At 40.0% G+C, this 12,753-nt stretch overlaps 1 protein-coding gene across 3 annotated transcripts in view; it reads left to right on the top strand.

Annotated features, from left to right (window-relative positions):
- LOC140491987 (gamma-aminobutyric acid receptor subunit alpha-1-like) overlaps nucleotides 1-12,753 on the top strand; it is a 52,332-nt gene that overhangs the window by 21,234 nt on the left and 18,345 nt on the right. For all 3 annotated transcript variants that reach the window (XM_072590561.1, XM_072590560.1, XM_072590562.1), the window contains exons 7-8: nucleotides 3,861-4,004; nucleotides 6,725-6,877. In XM_072590561.1, coding sequence (XP_072446662.1) covers nucleotides 3,861-4,004; nucleotides 6,725-6,877 — 297 coding nt within the window. The remainder of the gene's footprint in view (nucleotides 1-3,860; nucleotides 4,005-6,724; nucleotides 6,878-12,753) is intronic.

Raw genomic sequence — 12,753 nt, 5'->3', positions numbered from 1 at the left:
ATCTTATCGAGATTTATTAAATCATGAGAGATGTGGATAGGATAAATAGACAAAATCTTTTCCCTGGAGTGAGGGAGTCCAGAGCTAGAGGGCATAGGTTTAGGGTGACAGGGGAAAGATATGAAAGAGGGGCAACGTTTTGACACAGAGGGTGGTACGTATATAGAATGAGCTGCCGGAGGAAGTGATGAAGGCTAGTACAATTACAATATTTAAAAGGCAAGAATAGGAAGTGTTTGAAGGGTTATAAGCCGGATGCTGGCAAGTGGGACTAGATTAGGTTGGGATATCTGGTCAGCATGGATGAGTTGGACTGAAGGATCTGTTTCCGTACTGTACATCTCTATGACTCTATTATTGAGTAGTATATTAGGAAATCAGGAGTCTAATTTTCAGTGGGGGTCTTAGTCATCAGCTGCAGGGCAAGTGTAGTCCTGCATCATCTCTTTACTGAAAAGCTTGCCTGATCTTGTATTATTTGAGCATTTAGTAGGAGTCAATGGTAAGCCTTCATTCTGGATCAAGAGCATTGATAGTGAGGTCAATGGTGGCAGGAGATTGGGTGGTAATAATGTCACTATACTTGTAATCTAGTAGCCCACCCCCATGCTTTGAAAATGTGGCTCAAATCCTATCATAGTTGAGTTAAAGACAGTCTTTTTCACTTAGAGGTGTGGGAGTCTGAAACTTATTGCCTGAAAGGTTGTTTGAGTCAGAAACTCTTGTAACTTAAGTAGCACTTTGATATTCATTCCTGTTACTGTCACCTCCAGAGCTATGGGCCAAAAACTGGAAAACAGGATTAGTGTAGTCAGGTCTTTGTTGACTGCTCCAGAAACAATGAACCAAGTGGCCTAACACCTATAGAGAGAGAGTCTATGAGCTTCAGAGTCAATGATTTATCATATGCAGGACATATGTTCAGATGCTGACCTGCTCACTTACACCACTTTGAGACAGCCACAACTGAGTTGGGCTGGTCATTTAACCAGAATTCCCTGGACTGGCTCACCAAAGTGTGTATTCAAAAGAAAGCTTAAGTCAGGGTGTACACTAATAGCTGTGGAAGGAAAGTACTTCACGTGGAAGAACCTTTTGAGTTCTGGGAGAAAATTGTCTCGGCTTGCTGCACCTTGTGCAACTAAAAAAAAATGTGCAGCTACCTTTGAAAGCAGGCACATAACAGACAGAGAAAGAAAATTAAAGGAATGGAAATCTCATGCCAACAACCTGTTGAAATTCAGTCACCTGTGGTATCCTCATCTATTTGTAGCAGCACTTTCTGGGTGCAGATTAGCTTTAGCTATCATCTATATACACAGTGGAACCCTTTAAAAACATGAACATGCTCCTATTTGCCTTGAACAAATTTGGGCATCATGCATTTATGGAGGAGATGTGAACTGCTGTAATGGGTTGGTTGACTGAGTAAGTGTCATGATTTGAAGTTATTTAAATTTCAAGTTCTAAAACATGAAAGATGGTTCCAGTTGTCAGTGAAGGGGAACCAAAACCTTTGCTGGGCTGCAGTAATTGGCACACCAACTGGTGTAGATTATGAAAATAACAGCTATGTGTTCCTGAAAGTTCAGTTTTACTCTGTTTCAAAAGCTCCAAAACCAGTTCTCTCAGCAAAAAGTGACTGGTATGAGTTCACAATGTGATTGACAATTTTAGGAGGCTCTTAAAGGATTAGCTGTAGTTATGTGTGTTGTAATAAATATGTTTGATTCTTCAGTGCTAGAATATTCCGTTTCTTATGTATTGTTAAAATAGAGACATTTTGTCAATGCTTTTTATCTTGTGCACATCAGGACAATTTTAAAGAATGCAAGTTAAGGAGAAAATATTTACATTGTATGAGGGGAGGATGCTGATTGCTTGGCAAGTAGAATCTGATTGGTAGAGGTATTGCTGGAGACAGTGCAGCAGTTAATGATGATTGACGGTTAACTTCAAGTAAAGATTTTTCAGATTTTGAAGAAGGCACTTTGAACTTGGATCAGTCATTGCAGTGAAAAATGAACAACTGAATGGTTCTCAGCATCTTGTTCTTTTATAGAGTCATAGGTTCATGGAAACAAACCTTTTGATTCGACTAGTCCATACCGGTCATAATCCCAACCTGAACTACTCCCACCCTCCTACACTTGGCCCATATCCCTCCAAACATTTCTTATTCATGTACCTATCTAAATGTCTTTTAAACATTGTAACTGTATCCACATCTACCACTTCTTCTGAAAGTTCTTTGCACACATGAGCCACTGGTTGTGTAAAAAAACATTGCCCTTATGTCTTTTTAAAATTATTCTCCTCTTACCTTAGTCTTGAAATCTTGCACTCTAGGGAAAAGAAATGTTGAAATAGGGAGAAACAGAAAGAACATATGCACACACTGCACTTCCTACTGACATGTTTTCTAAATCCAAATTCAGTACTGAAGCTACCTGAATGAAGTAGGGATGGTTAGGTTCTCTTTTCTAAAGAATTTCAGTCTCCTCAGGGTGGCAGCCTGAGGAGTTCCGCAAGGCTCGGTGTTGGGACCACAACTTTTCACTTTATACTTTAACTATGCAGATGAAGAAACTGAGGGTGTTCTGGCTAAGTTTGCAGATGATACATAGGTAGATAGAGGCACATGTACTGGCAAGAAGACGGGGAGGCTGCAGAAGGATTTGGACAGGTTAGGAGAGTGGGCAAAGTGGCAGATGGAGTACAATGCAGGAAAGCATATGGTCATGCACTTTGGGGGGGGGGAAGAATAGAGGCACGGACTATTTCCTAAATGGGGAATAAATTCAGAAGTCTAAAGCGCTAAAAGACTTGTGAGCTCTAGTCCAAAATTCTCTCAAGGTAATCTTGCAGGTTCTGTAGCTAGGAAGGCAAATGCAATGATGCCATTTATTTTGAGAGGACTTGAATATAAAAGTAGTGATGTACTTCTGAGGCTCAGTAAGGCTCTGGTGAGGCTACATTTGGAGTATTATGTGCAGTTTTGAGTCCCAGATCTCAGGAAGGATATACTTGCCCTGGACTGTGTTCAGAGGAGATTCATAAGAATGGTCCTCGGAATGAAAAACTTAACATATGAGGAACAGTTGAGGATTCTGGGTCTAAACCCAATGGAGTTTAGAAGGATGAAAGGGGATCTAATTGAAACTTACAGAATACAGAATGGCCTGGACAGAGTGAATGTTGGGAAGGTGTTTCCATTGTTAGGAGAGACTAGGACCCAAGGGCACAGCCTTAGAATAAAGGGAAGACCTTTTAGAGCCGAGTTAAGGAGAAACCTCTTCAGCCAGACAGTGGTGATTTTATGGAATTCACTGCCACAGAAGGCTATGGAGGCCATGTCATTGAGCATTTTTAAGACTGAGATTGATAAGTTCTTGATTATCCAGCGGATTCAATGGTTATGGGGAGAAGGCGGGTGAATGGGGATGAGAAATTTATCAGCCATGATTGAATGATGGAGCAGACTCGACAGCTGAATGGCGTAACTTCTGCTCCTATGTCTAATGGCTTTATGGTACTCTGACACTGATTCCAAATTTATACTATAACTTCAGTATAATTGCTAATTAAAACAATATGCACTATGCTGCTGTTATATCTATCAGTATACTCTTTTCTGTTATCTATTTGGGAAGTCCCTCATTTGCGGTTTAGCTGCTCTTTAAGTGTCTGGTAAAAATTGGTGTGGGGAAACAAGAAGCTGTTGAGTTGTGACAGATCATGTGAATTAGCCAATGGACTGTATTATTACAATTGTCAACTGTGCAAATTTAGCTTTTATGCATTCACATGTTATGAGCAACTCTGTAATTAACCTTTTTCATCTTTTGTTACCAAAATAGATGCATACACAACATCAGAGGTCATGTACACGTGGACACACGGAGCATCCCAATCAGTTGTTGTAGCTGAAGATGGCTCTCGTCTGAATCAGTATGACTTAATGGGACAAAGCGTGGGGACAGTCATTATTAAATCCAGTACAGGTTTGTATTTACTTGTTCTTTTCACTGGTCTTTGTGTGATTTCATTTCTGTTTTTAAAAGTTATATTGAAAGAGTGAAAATGAATAGTACCTCCTCTTCAGAATCCGAGCAACACAGAACAGACATATTCAGTCATATTATAAACAGGAATCATACAATTATTCAGGAACGTTATATGCTTATTCAGTAACACAGTCTTTATACTAATAACATAACTTGCCTATGGGTTTACGTCTGTAAATGCAGAAGTCCCTCTAATCTGACCATCACAATCTAGTGCAACGAAAGCTTGACACAATATACTTTCATTTATGACTCCAAGAAGCCCTCATAAATGTTTAATAAAATTCATTATGAACCAAGATATTGGCTGAAAAATTCCAATCAACTTAAAATTACTTTTTGCTGACTTCTGCACTGAAGATTCCTGGATAGTGGCCTTCTGACTTCTACCTGTCCAGGTATTCTCAAATCTAGCAGCAGGGAAGATCGTTGTCGGAACCATTCAACTTTTACTGCACTGTGAGGGGTGGGGAGCATGGGCGGCGGGATTCAGATCCATGGATCAGGATGTCAGGTCAAGTTAGGTGGTGGTTGAGCTGAGGAGGTTGGGTCGATGAATTATGGTGGGTGTCAAATTGGATAGGGAGGTTAAGTCAGAAATGTACAGAGTTGGGTTAAGTTGGTCATGGGGATGCAGGATGGGTGGCAGGGTATTCGCCATACATTGTTGTATTGAGAGGATGTGGGTTGAGTCAGTGGTCAGGTTGGGATGGGTGTGGTCTCGGATTGGTTCGGGCTGTGGTTTGTTGTTGGTTTGGTTGGGGTGGGTGGGTTCATCTCAGTAGGACGAGATAGGTTGGGCTGGGCATTGGTAGTCGCATTGGGGTGCTGGGGTCAAGAGTGGGTGCTGGTTTGTATCTGGTGAGGTCAGGTCAGAGAGGCTGAGGGGAAGTTTGGCAGGTGTTGGATCAAATTAGGGGTGGATGTCAGGTTGCAGTAATGGGAGTTACATGTAAATGTAAGTTCAGGTTAGTCCATATGGGGCATTGGGGTGGGATCTAGGGAGGAGGTGGATGTTGGGGAAGTGCCACTTCCAAGAATGTCAAGGATTGAGGACTATGGTAGCTAGCAGGAGTGATGATACTTTCCAGATTTTATCAAATTGTGGAACAGCATCAACCAAATCCACTTGCTAAATTTAACATGAAATGAATGTAAAATCAAGAGATTTGCAACACACTCTTTCACCAGCCATAACTGAGGATGTTGCTTGGGTCATCATCCATTTGGTAACACGATTATTGAGCTAATACAAACTTCAAAGTTTGTCATTTTCTACTTTGTGCTTAGTACAAGCAAACTCAATAATGAAAACAATATTGGAGATATTACATTCAGCAGTGATCACATTGACAATAAGAGGACAATCTGAGCTGAGTGACTGATTGAGATGAAGAAAAGATCAAGTGGCAGATATGTTAAATGTGAACTCGATTGGCATTTAAAATCATTATATTATTAAATAGTTTGACATCACTCAGCTCTGATATATGTGACATTTTCAGTACATCTTACTGTTCAGTCCCATTTACTTACTGCTTTCTATGGTTGACAATACTCTAATTATTAGCCTAGCATAAAGATGCCAGAACAGCAGAATGTTGAAGCAAAATCTGACATTGTCAAATCCCACTGCACTGCATGATCTTTCAATTTCAGAAATCAAGCTCCAGATATAAAGATCTGATATAAAGTAGTGATCCTATCTTGGGTGCATTAACTCACTGTAATTCCAGATTATCAATGTGCAGTATATTTCAGAAACATTGTAGAACATTTTTAGAAAAAGGTGTTAGAAATAAAAGAAAATCTTGCTTTTGTAGGTAGTAGGATGTCCCAAAGGATTTCACAACCAATTAAATAAATTTGAAATGTGATCACTGCAGTGGGTTGGAATCACATTAGTCAGTTGGTTCTCAGCATGTCCTCACGGACAATATTATGATATTAACCAGATAATCTGTTCAGTAGAGTTAGTTGATGAATAAATAGCAGTCAGAACATTGGAAGAACTCCCTTGCACCTCTTAAAAATAGTAGCATGGATTTATAGCATACATTTGAGAGGGTAGATCGGTTCTCAATTAAGTTCTTTTCTGAAAGTTGGCACAATCAACAGAGTCAAGTGTCATCAAGACATTGTACTCAATTATCTGAAGCTGCCCTTCAATTTACACCTTGTGATTCACATGTGAGAGTGCAATTTCTTCAGCCACAACTGGCAGCTAAGATGTATTGATGGGGGATATAGAATACCCAATCTAACCTGTGAGTTAGCTTTTCAGAACTCAAAATGTTGATTTGGGTTCACAAATAATTCATTTATTTATGTAGAACTTTTGTATATATTCTGCTCTTTATATTATAGATAAATGTATTATATAAATTTTATACTGTAAGTATTTTAATATTTTCTGCACGTGATCTTTCTGATTGAATTTAGTTATAATAATGAGACTGAACATTTATAGCATTGTTAGCCTTAATTATATTACAATTTAAAATATATTTTATTTAAATGGAACATTTTATGTCTACCAAATTGATAGTTTATGTGAAGGAACAACCCACGCTTGCTATTACTGAGCAATAATGTCTGTGTGGGGGGTGTTATTTTATCTCTTATATTGTTTAAATTCTGTGTTTTATACTTTCTAGGTGAATATGTCGTTATGACTGCTCACTTTCACTTGAAGAGAAAAATTGGCTACTTTGTAATTCAAACATACTTACCATGCATCATGACAGTTATTCTCTCCCAAGTATCATTCTGGTTAAACAGGGAGTCTGTCCCTGCAAGAACTGTCTTTGGTGAGTTGTTTCTAAAAACCTGCCAACAAACAGATTGAATATCTTTTTATTCAAATATTTTCCAAATACTTGAATGTTTACCTTAAGTTATATCAAGATAAGTTTAATCAAAAATTTTTTATATTCTTATTTTAAAAAAACATTCTACTTCTCATAGTAAAAATTATAACTATACACGTAATGTCAATTTTAATCAATTCTATAGAAGTTGCGACCCCATTTTACAAAGTGCATTTGTTTCTCATGATACTGTTCCTTTTTTACTGAGTTGCATTATTATTTATTTGTTAATATCTTCATGCTATGGATTAGAATAAATGAGAACTAGGTTAAGACATGCTCAAGCTCAGCACTTGTCCAAACCTTTAGCACAGAACCAGCACAAATTTGACTGCAGTCACATTTCTCGACTGACTCAGCAATCATAATTCAAAGGGTGTGTCATTTTGATGTGACGCATTTCGAAGTTAATTGGTGATACCTTAGGATTGCATTTAACCTCTGATGGATCTATCTTAACTCACTGAAAGTAAAAACCACAAGGGGAATTTCTTGAATTTTTATTGCTGACAGGAGCACAGGCCGAACAGTTGTGTAGATTGTGGATCTACTGGCTTGTGGATCTACGGCCTTTCAAAATGGAATTAAGGACAGTGTACACTCTTTATTTATGGTACCATGTCTTCAGTGCCTTTTTGAGAAAAATCTCACAACAGGAGAAGCATAAGCACTTACCACTGCTGGGACCTTCTGTCTTTTGCACACCTGTCACCATGTTAAAAGCCCAGTTGCAAACAAGAGCTGGCCCTCCTACTGTGCCACTCAAATGTGATGGCCCAGAAACACTTGCTGCCTACTTCATGGACTGTGAACTGAAAGTGCTGATGGACAAGGTGGAGGAGACAAGGTCTGTTTTTTTTTTGTGGACTGCCACAAGAGGCCACACCCACAAACCTAGCCAGCCTGGACCTAAATAGCTGCCCAGGTCAGTGCTGTGCCATTGGCAAGTTGAGATGTCAAGCAATGAGAGAAGGTTAATGATCTGCACTTTGCAAGGATAAGTCCCACCTTCTTCTCTCTGCTACCTTCCATTCAAAGGGCCACCACTTACTCTAACTCTGCCACTACACACACCTCTGACCAAGGCTCATGGACTACAACTCTCACTATTGCATGCATCATGTGCACTGAATGGCTTTCAAGCCTTTCATCCTTCCAACTTAATAAACCTTACTGCCTTCTCACTGAGCCACAGTACCAGCTGGCTGATATCAGATTCCTCATGAGATGACATTCTTGAAATATCCAGAGAGGAACAATTGTGTGGGTCAGAGAGATCTGAATGAGAAACCAATCTAGTAAAGTTATTCTTGCTCTGCTGAATTGTACTCCCATTACCACCAGTTCTAATTCATCCTGCACAAGGGTTTATCCTTGTAGACAGCTGCAGGCATTAATAGCACCCAATGAACCTTGAATAAGAGGATTCTCGTGTTGGAGACCCACAACTCCACCACCACCTCTTGAGAAGGAAGCCACTAAACCCTCAGATGATGTTTCCGAAAGGCATTCACCTGCACCCTCCATCAGTTTAGAGTTGTTTCACCTTGCACTTCAGTGGGTATGCTTTCTAGATTAGACTCATGAGCAATAATCCAGTGAGTACATCACTGACATGTCTCTATAGCTGGCTATGAAAATATCAGCCCAGGTCACTGACAATATGAGAACTGTTGGAGACTAGAAACCTGCTAAACCTCAGGCTAAAGACAAATCTGATAGGTTTGGCCTTTAATGACTTTGACATAATGCTCAGACATGCACAGGAATCGCTGGCAGCAAATTTGCCTGAAAAAGTCAGTAAACTAATTTGAAGGACGGATAGGCCCACCAATGTTATGAGTACTGTGCTGGCTCCAGCAAACATGTATCTAACTGCCTCCATGTAGGAGCTGGTGGCTGTTGTGAAGACCTAGATCCAGTACAGTCTGTGTCCATATGCACAGACCTTAACTCTTTTAAAAGCAAAGTACTGTGGATGATGGAAGTTTGAAACGAACATAGAAAGTGCTGGAGAAACTCAGGGACAGGTTGGACCGAAGGGTCTGTTTCCATGCTGTACATCTCTATGACTGGCAGCATCTGTGGAGAGTGAAAAACACAGTTAATATTTCAATAAGTCTTCTTCGGAAATCTTGAGCTACAGAATAGTCTCCCTTAACCCATCTGTGGAAATCAGAGCAGAGTATCGATTATGATAAGATGGCGAGAACAGAAAACTTACTGAAGTCATTGACTCATTATTATAAATAACCTTTTGCTTCTGTAAAAAATACCTTCACTTGGGCCATGTCTATCATTGTTGTACCTTGTTAATTCACACCCATATGAGAGATAAGCAGCCTCTTCAGATGTTCCAAGGATGAGAGACGTTGTAATGGTCAAGTATTTCTCAATTCTCACAAGCACCCAACTCCTTGACTGCTGATAGCCTTAGATATCAGAGATCCTTGAATTGTGGCACTGAGCACTGGAGCCAAGGCATTGCACATTGATAAGGACAACTCCAAGGCTAAATGCAGTGTGCAAGGATTATGTTAGGCAAAAGTGAGGACTGCAGATGCTGGAAATCAGAGTCTAGATTAGAGTGGTGCTGGAAAAGCATAGCAGGTCAGGCAGCATCCAAGGAGCAGAAAAATCGACGTTTCGGCCAAAAGCCCTTCACCCTGATGAAGGGCTTTTGGCCGAAACGTCGATTTTCCTGCTCCTCGGCTGCTGCCAAGGATTATGTTAGGGCCTTGCTTGTACACCCCGTTCTACACTTTTACCTACCTTGAGAGTGACCACATAGAATGATATAATCATTCCTTACATCATTTTATATGAGCTTGTCAAGGAACTACGCTGCAGTTTAATGCTGGGAGATGTACAATGGACAGTTCACATGTATATTCTCTCTTATAGTGCATTGTCTGCTGAGAAAAGCTGGACAAAACACTGCCACTTGCAGGTTCAAAGCTGTCCCTCAGGATATTCCAGCATTTCAGGATAATTTAACAGTCTGCAGGCACTTTGAAACATTAAAGTTTACTAATGATAGAAGAGTCAAAAGGAGATTCGTCAAACTACCTCTCAAAATACTGGCCATCATGAGACACTTAACTGCATTACGCTCAGATATGGTATGCTCACTGAAGTCTTAAGAGCTGCCTAACCTTATTGTCATCCATTTTAAATCATTGAACAATAACTGCTTATTCCCAAATGGTGATTAGGATGTGTAATGTGCGGGTACTTTAAAATAGCCAAACATATCAAATATACAAGTCAAAGACTGGAAAAATAATACATATTAACTGTACTAAGTGGTGACTGCTTGCCAGATTGATAAACAGTTAAACCATTCTAGACCCAGCTCATTCAATCTGGAAATGAGTTTCAGTGAGGTTATCTTGGACTGCTCAAGTTCAAAGTTGCACTGCACTGCCATGCTGTTTTGGATGGCTCTTCTGCTCAACCTTTGAACCTCTCATCTTCATCCTCAGAAGACTGTGGTAGATCACACATTTCATCAGCATCAGCATCTACCTTTATTGCCTCCAATAGTGACATGACACATCCTTTCTGGACTAAAGTACAAAACCCTGGAGAAGCGGTCCATGCACGAGATCTCATCTTACGGTGGCTTATGTCTGTTCCATTGTGGTTGGGTGGAACCATGAGTAGCATTATACTTTTGATCTGAAATTGTTTGAGGGTTTTGTGAAGGTGCCATGAGTTATGTTGAGTGGAGGCACCTCTTGTCTCCCAGTAGCCATCCCTGTATAGCGTGAGGACATTGCAAGGCTACAGCAACTCTAGTATCTCTAGTATGTAAAGAGTTATGGCAGCTCCCAAGGTATTTAGCGCAAACCTCCAAAAGTTGGATGGATGGCCGTAGATAATTTGAGCAGTGATGAAGTGAAAACCTTTTCAATAATGAACTTTGCTGGTTGGTGATAGTGCACTCTCAAAGCAACATGAGTTCAGTCTAAGAGTGTCCTGAACCTGGGGAAAGCCAGTAATGCAATAATATCCCATTGCATGAACTGCATAACTCTCCTCTTCATGAAGAAAGGAAATGAAAAGCTGTAAGATGGAGAAAATGTCTTCTGTTATCTTTCAGGATACATTTATGAGTTGAGGATTAGGAGCCATGACACAGGTACCCAGGTGTTTCTTGAAACAAGCCAGTATCATAAAAATTCAGGGCAACTGTGATCTTTACAACTACTAAGATGCGACTGCCACTCAATTCTACTGAGTACAAATCCTGCTGCAGCAGATGACAGTTTGATGATGACTGGGAATCTTTAATTGGTGCTCTGCATGTATGAGCCAGAGTTGCTGTGATCTGTTGAACACCTCTGTTTCCCAACCCACCTCAATTGTAGAGCCTCCAGTCTCCTCTTATTCACAATCAGCTTCATTATGCTAGCTCCATTGCCTCCTACCATGGTCACCATTCTACCATGTGTCCCTGTGACCTAGCAGAAATGTGCAAGTCATGTGTGTCCATCAACTCCAAAGTAAAGGATTGAAGGCTAAAATGGTGTGCAAGTTTATCCGAGAACAACAGTAGTGATGTCCTGAGGCTAGTGGTGAACTTTAGTGAATGTAAGGTTGTGCAATATGATTGCCAAGGAGCATGCAGGGACACTTGTTGTGAAGAACCAGTTGCTTGATTGTCAGGACAGACATTCAGTGAGCTGCTGCCACCAGGTACCTGTTCTGATCAACACATCAGGAACTTGAGCCATTCCGTTTCTCAAGGATGGAGAGGAGAGTTGGAAGTGGTCCATAAATAAGTCAAGTTGGGATATTAATGAGGTGCAAATACATGGAAGTAATGCCTTTGACAAGACCCTGAGGACGCCATTTCAGGCTTAAGATGAAAAGCATAATTTAACAGATTTAAAAGATTTTATCACATTAAAATTATTATTTTTTTCATTTTTTTCTGTTTTTTCCCATCTTTCTCAACATAGCCAATGGCACAGTAGGGAAGGGAAAATTCCACCCCTGTTTAACCAACAGTTCCCATTTATCCACACAATATTACTTGAAGAAGTAATGTTCTGTGGATAAATGGGAACTGGGGGTGTGTTTTATTAAAATTTTTCTTTCATCAGATGTGGGCATTTTTAGCTAAACCAGCATTTATTGCGTATCCCTAACTGCCCTTGAGAAGGTAGTGATGAGTTGATGTCATTAACCACTGCAGTCGTAGGCTGTGAGGGTATTTACAACACTGTTTTTGATGGAGTTTCGGGATTTTAAAGGCATTTGGCGAGGTGCCACATCAAAAAGTTTAATAGAAATTGAGAGCTCTTGGTGTAGAGGCATGGATAGAAGTCCGGCTAGCTAAAATGGATAATTATCTGGTTGGCAACACGTAACAGGTAGTGTGTCATAGGAATCCGTGCTGGGACTACAGTTGTTTTGCAATTTATCTAAATGACTTAGATGAAGGAGCAGAGAGTATGGCTGCTAAATTAGCTGATGACACAAAAGCAGGTAGAAAACTAAGTTGTACTGAGGGAAAAAGGAGGCTTCAAAGAGATAGATTAAGTGAGTGGACAAATATCTGGCAAATACAGTATAACAATGAAAATAACTGAAATCAACGATTTTGGTAGGCAAATAAAGAAACATTACTTAAATATTGAAAGACTGCAGAACTTTGAGATGTGGAGGGATCATGGTGTTCTAATGCATGAATTGAAGTAGGCTAGCGTGTAGATGTAGCAAGTAATTAGGAAAGCTAATAGAATGTTATCCGTATTTTGCTAGGGGAATTGTAGTAAGGAGGTTATGCGTCAATTCCACAGGGAAAT

Source organism: Chiloscyllium punctatum, chromosome 20 (genome assembly GCF_047496795.1).
Source record: "Chiloscyllium punctatum isolate Juve2018m chromosome 20, sChiPun1.3, whole genome shotgun sequence".
NCBI classification, from domain to species: Eukaryota; Metazoa; Chordata; class Chondrichthyes; order Orectolobiformes; family Hemiscylliidae; genus Chiloscyllium; species Chiloscyllium punctatum.
The sequence above is the reverse complement of the archived record's forward strand: the minus strand, read 5'-3'. Positions and strand labels throughout refer to the sequence as shown.